The 12,487-nt window shown below is 32.6% G+C and overlaps 1 protein-coding gene across 1 annotated transcript; it reads right to left on the bottom strand.

Moving 5' to 3' along the window:
- Nucleotides 1–4,990: 4,990 nt before the first annotated feature.
- Nucleotides 4,991–7,521, bottom strand: LOC118061272 (NAC domain-containing protein 100). Its single transcript, XM_035074705.2, has 3 exons — nucleotides 6,283–7,521; nucleotides 5,901–6,178; nucleotides 4,991–5,805 (listed from the first exon to the last, which is right to left on the bottom strand). Exons 1-3 carry the CDS (start codon nucleotides 6,470–6,472, stop codon nucleotides 5,194–5,196), a joined length of 1,080 nt encoding a protein of 359 aa, XP_034930596.1. The 5' UTR covers nucleotides 6,473–7,521; the 3' UTR covers nucleotides 4,991–5,193.
- Nucleotides 7,522–12,487: the final 4,966 nt, after the last annotated feature.

Below are 12,487 nucleotides of genomic sequence, written 5' to 3'. Positions count from 1 at the left end.
TGATTAAAAAAACACTCGTTATCTTAAAACAAAACTATGAACTGTGTTTTTCTTTCCCTTGATTCTCTCACGAATTTTGCCGGATAGGGATGGGATGAAAGATACCGTTATGGAAGCTTTGGGGTTCTTTTCAAACGACAGCATGTTACAGCTGAGAGAGGGTCCACACGTTTATCGCAGCCCATGTGGCAACACTGTGAGTGGCCCACTGCCATGTAATGGTGGTGGAATTTGAATTGAAGATGAGAAGGTGACGTTAGCAAAACCTGAGCGCGTGTCTCATTAGCGCGGGAATAGCTTGTGGGACCATATGATTACGTGTCGACCGTTAAAAAGACCTAACTCTCCTGATGAACTTGACCTCATCATCTCGTGGGACACATCACACATGATTGATATTTTGCACCCAAGAAAATAAATTTTAATTCCAAATATTATAAAAAATATATATAAAGAATCAACAGCCAATTCAAGACTTTCTTAACAGAATTCACAAAAGAAATTAGATAATTGATAAAAAAAAATCACCAAATTAAGGGTAGCAATAACTTTTTTTCTTGAAATAATTTTGTGTATGTGTTTGTAATATTTTTTAAATCATAGCAATAACTTTTTTTTTCTTGAAATGATTTTGTGTATGTGTTTGTAATATTTTTTAAATCATAATTTCCTGTCCCACCAATTTTTTTTTTTCTAGTTATGAACATAGATCTTAACTATGGGGTAGAAATTTGTTGAAATCTTAAAAGTACAATTAATTAATTAATTTGTTCTACTAGTTGTAACTAAATTCTTGAGTCTTGTTATACTGTGGGTTGGATTAAAAAAAATTAAAAACAAATTAAAGAAGATGTTGTCAGCATGTTTTCTAGTTGAAAAAAATTAATCATAAACTAAAAAATTGATGTATATTTGACAGCACCTTTTTAAATTGGAGGATATTCTTAAAAAATATTAAGATGATAATATATACCGACCTAATTCATTCCTGGTTAACCTATAAATTTTATCATCTAGGTCATGAGATCATGATAACATCATAATTTTTTTTAACAAATTATAAATTTTATTCCCCAATCAACCCACTATTGAAAAACAATAATGAAAAAAAAATATTCAATTAAAAAAAATGAACAAATAATGAGTCAAGTTAACCTAATCAAACCTGTCAAACCTACAACTTAGATAATGAGAATTAAATAATCCCATAGAAAGTAAATAAAAAAAATAAAACTCAATTTTTCAACTAATTTAATGTTAAAGAACGAAATTGAAATACAAATTCATTTAAAAAACAACAAAAAAACAACATGAGTCAACCAATTAAACACGCAAACTAGGTCATGAGACCAGAATAACATAATAAAAATTAAATAAAAAAAATTTCAAAACTCAATTCTCAACCAATTAAATGTTGAAGGATGAAATTGATATATATATATATATATATGAACCCTAAAAAAGACCTCACTCCATTTGGGTTAGTCTTTCAAATCAGTAACTCGAGTCATAAGATTAAAACTATCTCATATAAAACAAACATGAGATTAAAATTACCTCATATAAAACAAATAAAAAAAAAACTATGAAGCCTAATCCCTAATTAACTTAATAGTGAATGGTAAAATTAAAAAAATAATAATAAATGATAAAAAAAATAGCAATTTTTAAAAAATAAGAATCAAATTTGACACTAAACTGATGATCACTTTACTATTTTGAAGAGTGTCAAGCACAAAAACTAAGGAGATGAAATATAAAAAAGATGACAAAAAAAGAAAAAGAAAACAAAGATAAGCCATTATAGTGATATTGGAGCTCCAATATCACTATATACAACCCCATAAAAAAACTTTCATTGAGATGATTTTGATGGTACCAAAAAGAGCCATATTCAAAACATAAATAAAGTCACATAGACCACCCTCCACAAGTTGGCACGTGTGTTACATGCACCAATTACTTTTCATCTTCTTTCTTTTTTAGTCTTTGTTTTTTGTAAAAAAAAAAGGTTTTGAATATTTTTACTCGTTTCAAATCCAACCTCTAAATCTTCAATTGGTTTAAATTAATATAGTCAAATCTTATTTTCTTAAATCAATCATAAACTTACCATTAATTTTTTTTTTAATATCACGATAAACATATAAAAAACAAAACGAAACTAATTATAAAGTCTAATTCCAAGATAAAGTAATATAGAATGATAGATTTAAAAATATATATAAAAAAAACAAAGCGATCTTAAAAAAGTCATTGTTGAAATCCATATTGCATTTACTCCCAATGTTTTTGAAAATCATAGTCATTCGATCAAAATGTTTTTTTTTTTAATAGAAACATGATAAACATCATGGGAGCCTACCCTAAAAAGAAAAGAAGACGAAAAACATGTGTAATATATAGCATTCAATGCCCTTCATATTTTCATTAGCTGGATGGACTCTTTCTAAAGTGCAGAAGATATATGGGCATATTCAAAAAGAAAAAATATATATATATATTTTCCGATACAACAAAAACTTGTGCAAGACAAAAGCTCTTCAGTTTCATGTACAGTTAAGGATCTTGTCGTGTAGGACTCAACTAATAACTAGTTTAAAAGAGTTGCCAAAATTTTATGTTCATGCGCCAAAAATTAAAACCCCACTTGGTATAAAATATTTAATAGAAAAAATAAAGGATATATTCGTTCTTAATTATGAGATAGTGGCATAGTGGGGAATATTAGATAGTAATATAAAACTATTCTTATTATTTTATTTAATAATTTAAACTTTTAAATTAAAAATAGTTTTTTAATATGATATTAAAGTTTTAGTGACTAAACAGTAATAAGTTCAAATTAATCTCATCATAATACTCTATTTTCTAATTTTATTTGAAAGATTTATTAGAAAATAATATAAATTCAATTTAAATTTTTAATTAATATTATTATTTGATAGCGAATAAATATTGTATATCTATCTTGATTTTGTAAGTTAAAATCTTATAACTAATATTAATTTTCTCAGAATATACAAAATCAATGCGAGGATATCCTTATCTTCAAGAAATAGATACATTCATTCTTGAGCGTTAGAGCTTGAAAAGAAGGTGCGTGCATCATGAAAATGAAAGAATAAATGATAGAATTTCTTTATTTGATCGGTTGCGTCTAACTCCAACAAAAGTTTTTGTCCTCATCCTCATTTTTGTAACTAAATCAAATGCATGAACTGTGATAATCAAAGAGAGAATAGGAGATCTAACATTCCATGACCTAATACATGGATTATTTATTATTATCATTGAATCTCTATGAGTTATCTTTTTTTTGATAAAACATTCAATTTAGTCCTGATATTTTTTTTTTATCAGTGAAAAAATAAAAAATAAACCAGACTCTTCAACGATAATAAGTACCAATTAGAATCTACAAGCATGAAGACAACATATTTGAGAGTGTGATTGCGGTTATTTTTCAAAGTGTTTTTTACTTAGAAATGTACTAAAATAATTTTTTTATTATTTTAAAAAAATTATTTTGAAGCAAAAATAAATTAATTTTTTTTAAAAAACGCTTTTAAAACACAAAAACAAACAAGTTTAGGTGGGTCTTTTCATATGCAAAACTATGATAAAATTATTTTTCAAAGTGTTTTTCACTTAGAAATGTATCAAAAATAATATATTTTTTTATTTTTAAAAAATTATTTTTAAAATCAAAGTATCAAAATAATTTAAAAATATCAAAAAATTTATTAATTTAAAGCAAAGAAAAAAATAAAAAAATTTTAAATTTTTTCAAAAATATTTTTAAAACATAAAAACAAACAAGCTTAAATAAATCTTTTCATATACAAAACTAGGATAAATTTTTAGCCCCATGCCTAGCTAAGAAGTCGGCATATAAGTTAACTTACCTTAATGCATCATCAAGATTGACCTCTCAATCCCTTGAGAGAAGCTCCTTGATATCCATGATAATAGCTCTAAAGTCTAAACCTATGAAAAATGGAGTTTCCCTCGTTAACAAGTCTCAAGGCATTCAAGGAATCAGAATTACAGATAATCCTTCTAAAGCCTTGATTCTAAGCAAGAGCTAATCCATGTTTAATAGCTAGAAGTTTCTGGAAGCAAGTTTCTGCCAACAGCTAGAAGACCATTCCATCACATCAGAGCTTCAAAAACCCGTGAGCATTAACAAGATCCAACTTTGTCAACATGTCCCTAGCAAAGAAACAGTCTCGCAAGCAATACAAAGCAGTCTCCTCCTCCAAATGGGAGAGTTAACAATGTTCCTTCTGCATCTAAACAGGTTCATAAGAAGACTATTATGAACAAGCATCATGTTTATTTTCTCAGGAGCTTTTAGTTTCCAAACCCTAGGCCAGATAGAATTAACAAGCAATGTTTTTTATATGTTCAGCAGCCAAAGAAATGTTAATTTAGAGGTATAGACATTTGTATCATTCATTCTCCAAATCACATGTCAGCTAGACGAGGAGTAGAGGGAAGAGGGATTGCCGTAATGAGGTGTTAATCTTTGCAATAAATGTTAATCCGCTTGTCCCGACAAATCCTTTTGAGACTTTGCCCCATTATAAATAGATAGGTTTCTTATGTTATTATTTTAAATTTGGATCTAAAGAGAGATCGTGAAAATAAAATTTTAATAAATATAGTCATCGTTCAAAGAAAGATTTGGTCTTGGTTGATAAAAATCGTTTCAAAGATATCTTACCGTCTCCGTAACATCCTAAACTATACAATATAATATAAAACTATGAGAATGTAACTCATAATCTCCATTGATGTAAGCATAATCTCTAATAATGTAAGCATTAATTAATCCAAAGGAGTTTATGCAATATTTAATTATTTATTTATTTTTAAGAGAGATTTTAAAATATGATCAGTCAGCCACCAACTAAATCTAATATGTGACAGATTCTGCATTCGAAAGCAATTTTGACAATAACAATAAAAGCCAACAAAACAGATATAGAAAAAAACAACATAATAGTTCATAAAATAGTTTCTTACAATACATAATACTTGCTTCACTCTCTTTCAACTTATCAATCAGAATCAAGAAAATCTATACACAGGACCACATTTTAATTTCAAAATAGATAATAACAGTAAATCAAGCTGTTCTTTTTCTTGATCTTCTTCAACTTGAGGTTCGTCTTCTAGCACTGTTTCTCAATAGTTCCAAAAACAATCAAGGCCCGTTGATGCAACTAATGTAGAAGGTGTTGCATCTTGATCATCACCTGACCTTTTTCCCACTTCAAGATTTGATACGACTGAATAGATTTCAGTATTCATATCTGTAGTACTGTCTTGTGAGACACCGACCATATCCCTTTCAATCTTGAAACTTTGCTGCTTCATGTTTGTGCCTTGGTTTGCAATCAAGGCTCTCAAGATCGAGTGGTCTTGCATTAAAACAGAACCTGGATACTGTAAGTTTCCTGAAACCGGGGCAGCCTGAGGAGTGTAGAATGGATTCAAAAGTGGGATTCGTGGAAAAACCTCTAGAGGGTTTGTTGAAACTGCTAAAAGATGATTGTCGAAGCAATCAATCGTGTCTTGTTGGTTTCTTTGAACATTAATGGGATTGGAGAAGCAGGGCACGTTGACCGACTCGGCCACTGGCTTAATCTTGCAACTGTAGGGTGAAGAGTTCATCAATGGTGGCAGACCAGAAGGGCTAAATTCATTACTAAACGAGCCTAATCTCACTAGACCTGAAATATGGGTTTTCTTTCCAGCAGAACTCTTTTGAAACACCCTGCAGATCACCCATTCATTCTACACAAGAGCAAAAATCAATCAGCTTAACTTGAACAATAAAAAAGGAGACAAACAGTATTGATAAAAACAGAGGAAACAGAGGAGAGGTATACCTTGGCAGTTTTGGGGAGATTATGGACAGAAAATCTACCCTCTAATCTGTATTCATGCATGACCCAATTGGTTTTCCCTCCTTTAGGGGCTCTACCCTTGTAGAATACAAGGGTCTTTTTCATTCCAACCAGGAATTTTCCTCTATAGATCTCCTTGTCTTTCCCTGTGGCTTTCCAGTAACCAGCTTCTGTTGCCCTATTTGTCCTGAGACCTGTAGGGTACTTTCTGTCCCTAACACAGAAAAAGTACCACTCTTTCTCTCCCATCTTCGCTTTCCCTTCATCCAAACAAAAACAAGGCCATAAGATAAAAGGTCTAACTTAACATAATTTCTATGAAGAAAGATTGAAAGAAAATGATCATTTTACTAGAAGGACTTACATGGCAGTTCCCAGGGTTCAGACTTGTTCAAATCCACGTCTCCAATTGCTTTAGAGGAGAAGGTGATGTCAAGAACCTTGTTGTATAAGTAGTGAGAGATAAGCTCTTCATCGGTTGGATGGAACCGGAATCCAGGAGGCAAATCCATCTGATCATCACCTTCCTTACCAAGCCCAGAAATGCTTTCCATTTCTTGGAAAGCTAAAACCCCCGTCTTGTTTTATACAGTAGGACCTTTGTTTCAGAAATTGGTTTTTTCTCTGTCTGATAAAGACGCTATCAAGTCTAAGAACTCAACCCCAACCCTTATATATAACCTCCTGTGTCAAATGAGCACTGATCAAACAAGACTAGTTCTCCAGGTTCAAGGAACCTTGTAAAGAAATCAGTAGGCTGAAAGAATTCGATGGAAAGTGAAAAGCTAAAAGAAAGAGAAAAGGTTAGAAAGCTATGGGAAGTTAGGAAGAAAGGTAGAGATTGGGAGAGAGAGTGGAAGGGGAGAAGCCATGGAATTAAAAAGTTAAATACCTGAAAGATGGAGAGATCTTAAGAGAAAAGGCACAACGTAGGAACAGAAGCCCCTAAATACTTGTGGTGTTAGAGAGCAAGAAACGTGCTACGTAAAGCAACTTTTTGGTAGGTTGTTTTAGTTCTCTCTCTCTCTTAACTATGGGGTGTTAGAAATTTAATAATCAACTACAGTATTGGCTGACTTGGCTACTTATTTCTCCACCCAAATGTTAATGGGATTCTCATGTCAGGCTTGTTCTTCAGTTTTTCCATCTCACCTTTCTTAGCTTTCAAGGCATTCTCCACTCATGAGGTTTACCTGAATTTCTGAAGAATTCGGTGCCGTTTCTTCCTTTCTCTCCTCCATTTGGTGGTTCCCATGATCACCTGAGGAAATACAGAAGGAATATTCACCGGGTCTTCTCAGAAATTCTCAACCTTAGTTGTAGAGGCGTAATCCACCCTTGGCTCTATCTCTTCAGTTGTGGAAAACTGTGCACTGTTTCTTATAATCTCTGCTTTTCACCAGTCTGGATTCCGTAATTACATGGAGATGTTCCGAAGGGATAGCTGCAGGGTCTAACTCTCGAGTATAATTCTGTGTGAGAGAGAATTCCAATTTCGCTAATTTCATGCCTGCCAGTCGTGAAAGCACCGTCGTTTTTTAGGAAACCACCAGTCTAGAGGGAAACATTTCTCGAATTATGCCAACTGGTCTTCGTTTTGAGCAAATCATAACAGATCTGGCTTGACTAATAGATCACATAAATAGAGATCGTGAAGAGAAGAGAAACTTGTTGTTTCGATACTTATCTCGGTATTGGCCAAACCCTTGACTTATTTTTAAATTTGATAAGATTTTATTTTATGATGTGAGATTTTTAAAGAAAAAATTTATTATGTGGTTTTATAAAGTTGAGAACTTACTTATTAAAATAGAGAGGATTGAAGTGGGGAAATTTTCTTGGTATAATAATGTTTGTGGCATTTTTTTATTAATGCTTAAGATTTTTAAATTTTGAGGAGTTTAATAACAATTCAAGATCCAGTTTATTAAATCAAGCACTTTTAACTCTATTGTTGCATAAAACTATAATTTCAACAAAAGATTTTGAATTCATGATGATGGAAGATTGAGAAGTCACTCAAATAAAATTTAGAAGTTATGGTGTGATATTGTTTTTATTTACCTTATTGTATTTGAATTTTTTTTTTCTATTTAGATTAGTATTTTTAATTTATTTAATATTTTACTATTTAGAAATTCTTTTTAGTTTTAATTAAGAATCATTTACTATAAAGAATTTTAAGAATAATATTAATAGGAGTGTCTAATTTATTTCAAGAAGGAAATTATTATTAAGATTTTTAATAAAACATTAAGTTTTTTCTAATTTTCTTTACAGTTTAGATATGAGCGTGTTTGGCAGTGTGGTAACGGTTACTTTTCAAATAACTTTTCGTGCTGAAATGCATGCCAATGATTTTTTTTATTTTTTAAAAAATTATTTTTGACATCAGCACATTAAAACGATCCAAAAATTACAAACCATATTAAATTTTAATAAAAACAAAAATTTTAATTTGATGGAAACACGGTTTGCACCGCGTTCCCAAACACTTCCTACCTGAAGAATCTAACTTTTATCCAAGCGTCACAGATTTTAGCCCGTGGGATGTTGCCTTGAGATTGTATGGACTTCAACAGAAAAGTCGCCATTTTTGTGCACATGCCAGACTGCTTTCCTGTAGGCTTCTTCCACAATCCGAGTGGACACTGGAGAATTTGACGGGCTCCGAAAGAAAGAAACACAGAGTTGACCGGCGTCTCTATCCATCAACTGATCAATTGTGGCTTCGTGATCAAAAGAATTAAAGTGATCCGAAAGCATTCAAAGCCCAAAACTTGATCTGGTTTTCTGCTCAGATTCTCACAAAGTTTCGATCTTTACTGCTTTTTTGATCCAAAGTTTCAATCTCAAACTCCATTTCTTGGCCTAATTGAACCCTTTCATTATGTGAAGCTTCAAAAGTTTTGGTTTTGCAGCGAGCCTTGAAAATACGAGCTTGCTGTGACTTTTCCTCTTTGATTAAACACCATCCCTGCTCAACCAACACAGAAATATTGAAGGCGACGAACTCGATGCTAGGCTCAATTTCGGTGTACAAGCTCACTGGATGCTTAAAGAAGCTCCTGATGAAGTTGGATTGATTGAGCCACCACTTTGATTACCACTACTTCCCTGCTAAAACAATGTCTTCTCTTTCAATCGCGTATGTTTCCTCTGAGCTCTAATCTTCACCATCTCAAATCCTGCTTCTTTGATCTTCCGAGGAATGTAGGAAGACATGGGTATTAATTTGTCATGAATCTCCACTTCCTTCACTCTTCTGCTGTCCTGGACTTGAATTCTCTTGCCACGTTTCAAATTAAGAAGATTCCTTATCCACGAGCGGCGGGGATTCAGCTCATCCACCTCTGTCACAGATGCTCCAGTCAAAAGAAGGTTATCACCGACAATCGGAAATCACGGGAGCCTGTCTGCTAATCTTAATGCCAAGATTTTCCTGACCTTTGCTTGGCGTGGCTATTGAAGCATTTTCATTTCTGCAGACGCTAATTCAGAGCAATGAAAATCTTTGACAGATTGAATGGACTCTCACTTTGCTTGGATACCCAAATCGACCAAATTTGTTCTATGAATAACCATCCTAGTTATAAATGCACCATAATCAAGTCAAGAATGGTGAATATCATTGCTTTAATAGCAACGATTACTGATATTTTAGGATAGGTCTCGGGCGCCAAAACTACAGAGACGCCTACAGCTCCAGTGACTAATTATGTCACTCCAACAGCAACAGCTTTCATCAGCATTGCAATCCACTGGTCAAAATAGAACATATCAGTCTTCAATTCTAATTCTCATTCCCACACGCGCAGCACAAGCTAGAGCTACGAGCATGGTTGTTAAAATCGCGAGTCAACTCGTAAAATCGTATGTTTTTACGAGTCAATATAGACTTTACGTGCTAAATCGTTCATAAAACTCGGAAATGAGCAAAATCGGATTTTAAACAGTTAAAATCATTAAAATCGGGTGAAATCGCATAAAATCGTGATTTTAGGACCGTTTTAACGATTTTGACAGAAAATATATACTACCCGAACCCTTGCATCCACCCTCCAGCTGTCCAGCAGTTATTGGGGCATTGACTATTGCAATTTGCGCGTTCTTTCATCTTTCTTTCAGCTGCTGATACACACACATACATAACAAACAAAATAATAATCCCTAAGCCTAAAATTGTCTACACAAAATCGTGCATCTCTGAACATCTCAAAGCTTCTACTGATGCCGCCCACCACCCGAAAACAAAGGTAGAAAGCGAACCAGGAAATGCGAAACTGCGTGAGTAGCTTAACTCGGGCAAGAAGGAAAGAAAGGCACCTTCGAATGGATTGAATGAGAGAAGGGATCGGGTGGAGGAGAAACTTGAGAAATTTCCAATATTCGTTCATGAGGAATAAAGGATGAAATTTCCAGTATTTTGTATCCTCTCCCTGGTGCTGTTTGTTTTGGGTTAATGGAAGGTAAGGAAGATGATGATGTTTTTAAAGGCTGAGATATGGTGGAGATAACTCATGATCTGATGGGTATGGTGTTGGTTTGTGTTTGAAAGGATGGCTATGGTGATGTAGGTCTCTGGGTCGGTTGAAATCAGGAAACATTTCCAGACTTATTTGTTGGTCCTCTGTTGTTGTTTCATAATTTTTTTTCCTGGTTCCTCCCATTTGAATTCCCCAGTGTCCACCCTTTCTTTGTAGGAGAGAAAATTTGGAATTAATGCAGTATTGAATGATTTCTAGGACTTGATTCCTAGAGATGGAATTGAGAGATTAGAATCTAGGTTTATTTTGCTGGGATTTGGGATTTAATTTGAATCATGGACTAGATTGAATCAATTGGAAAAAATCATACCGAAAACATGCTTTGAACGGGCTGAATTGAATTAGTTCAATTTAATTGGACTGAATTGATTGGAATGAAACAAATGGGACTGAAATGAAATTATAACTAAGATAATTGATCCTCAGAATTTTTCCTACTTTAATTGCAGTCCATGGCTTTTTGAGTTTTTCAATTTCATTCAATTAAAATATTTAATCTTATAATTTCTTTCCATTTATATCCCAAAATGTATCAATTTATTTTTTCAATTTCAAATTTAACTTGATTTATTTTTTGTGTTATTTTTAAAATAGTAAAAATTCTAATTTAAGATGTTTATTTAATTAGAATTTTTACTATTTTAATCTTATCATTTGATTACTGATTCAAGATGATTTTTATTTGAACCATGTATTTTAAGATGTTTGAACTATATATGAATTTTTATTTGAAGCATTTATTTTAAGGTGCTTGAACTATGTATGAATTTTTATTTGAAGCATGAATTTTTTTTAATGTATTTTAAAATTTCTTACGATTTTTTTACGATTTTACGATCCGTTTTTACGATCCGAGTTTGTGTGCGGCTTTCCGTGCCGTGTTAAAATCGCGATTTTAACAACCTTGATCCTGGGTATGTTTTTTGTCAGCTTATGTCCCATTCCTTTCCCCATGAGAATGAACCAACAAATGATCAGATTATTTTGGGCAAAGGACTCTCCTAATCACGGAAATACCAATTTCCCCGGTTCTGAACATGCATATCATGATCAAGGTCACTACTGGTAACAATATTTCAATTCCTATATTTCAGATAACGAAAAAGAAAACAAGGAACCGGCTACCACCATCATTGCTAATTGACTAGCACACAACACCGAGCTACGTGATGATATCCCAAAATATCAAAGGAACTTAGTAGAAAGGTTTGTGTATTAGATTGTCGGTTAATTTCTTAATTTTAGCAATTTAATCTAGTTTTTTAAATCAAAGTGACTGATAACTTGTACATGTTATCTAATAGGATAAGGAGGCTAATGACTAATACCTACAAAAGATTTCCTTTTATAAATTTAAATACTTTTCGGGTAAGTATATCTTCTTAGAAAATGACAATGTAATGATATTCTAGAGATATAAACTCTGAAAATATATATATGCAATAGAAAATGAAAATTATGACCTCCTTACCTAGATGGTTCAAGGGATATTTATAGCCCCTTAATCATATTTATTTGCGAGTAAATCAATTTTATATTGTGAAGTGTTCTATTTATTTTATCCAGTTAAGAAATAGAAACATGATAGGTCATGAGAGATTTTAATACACCTAATAGTGTTGAAGAATTGTAGACTTATTTAATTAAATCTATTTATTAAAAAATAATTCTGTAAAATATATGGAGGTGTGGTGTTAGATATAAACACTATGTTTAAATCTATAAGTGTAATGAATCCAGTCTTATATTAGATCTAGGTTAATATGGAGCGTCCAATCACACTTGAGGTGTGATGGCAAAATACCTTGGACTCAACAACTTGAGAGATGTGTGACAGGCCCATCCCATTGGCTTGATAGAGTGCCGAGCCAAGCTGCTGGGCTGGCAACACCTGCCAGACCCAGTCGTGCCGGTGCATACAGCCCATCATGTCCAAGAGTTTAGAAAATTAAATTATATCCGTGTCTTTTTCTCCATCCGGCAAGAAAATATATACAAAAATTTATCGGTTCATCACAATGC

This window comes from Populus alba, chromosome 15, assembly GCF_005239225.2.
Source record: "Populus alba chromosome 15, ASM523922v2, whole genome shotgun sequence".
Classification (NCBI taxonomy): Eukaryota; Viridiplantae; Streptophyta; class Magnoliopsida; order Malpighiales; family Salicaceae; genus Populus; species Populus alba.
The sequence above is the reverse complement of the archived record's forward strand: the minus strand, read 5'-3'. Positions and strand labels throughout refer to the sequence as shown.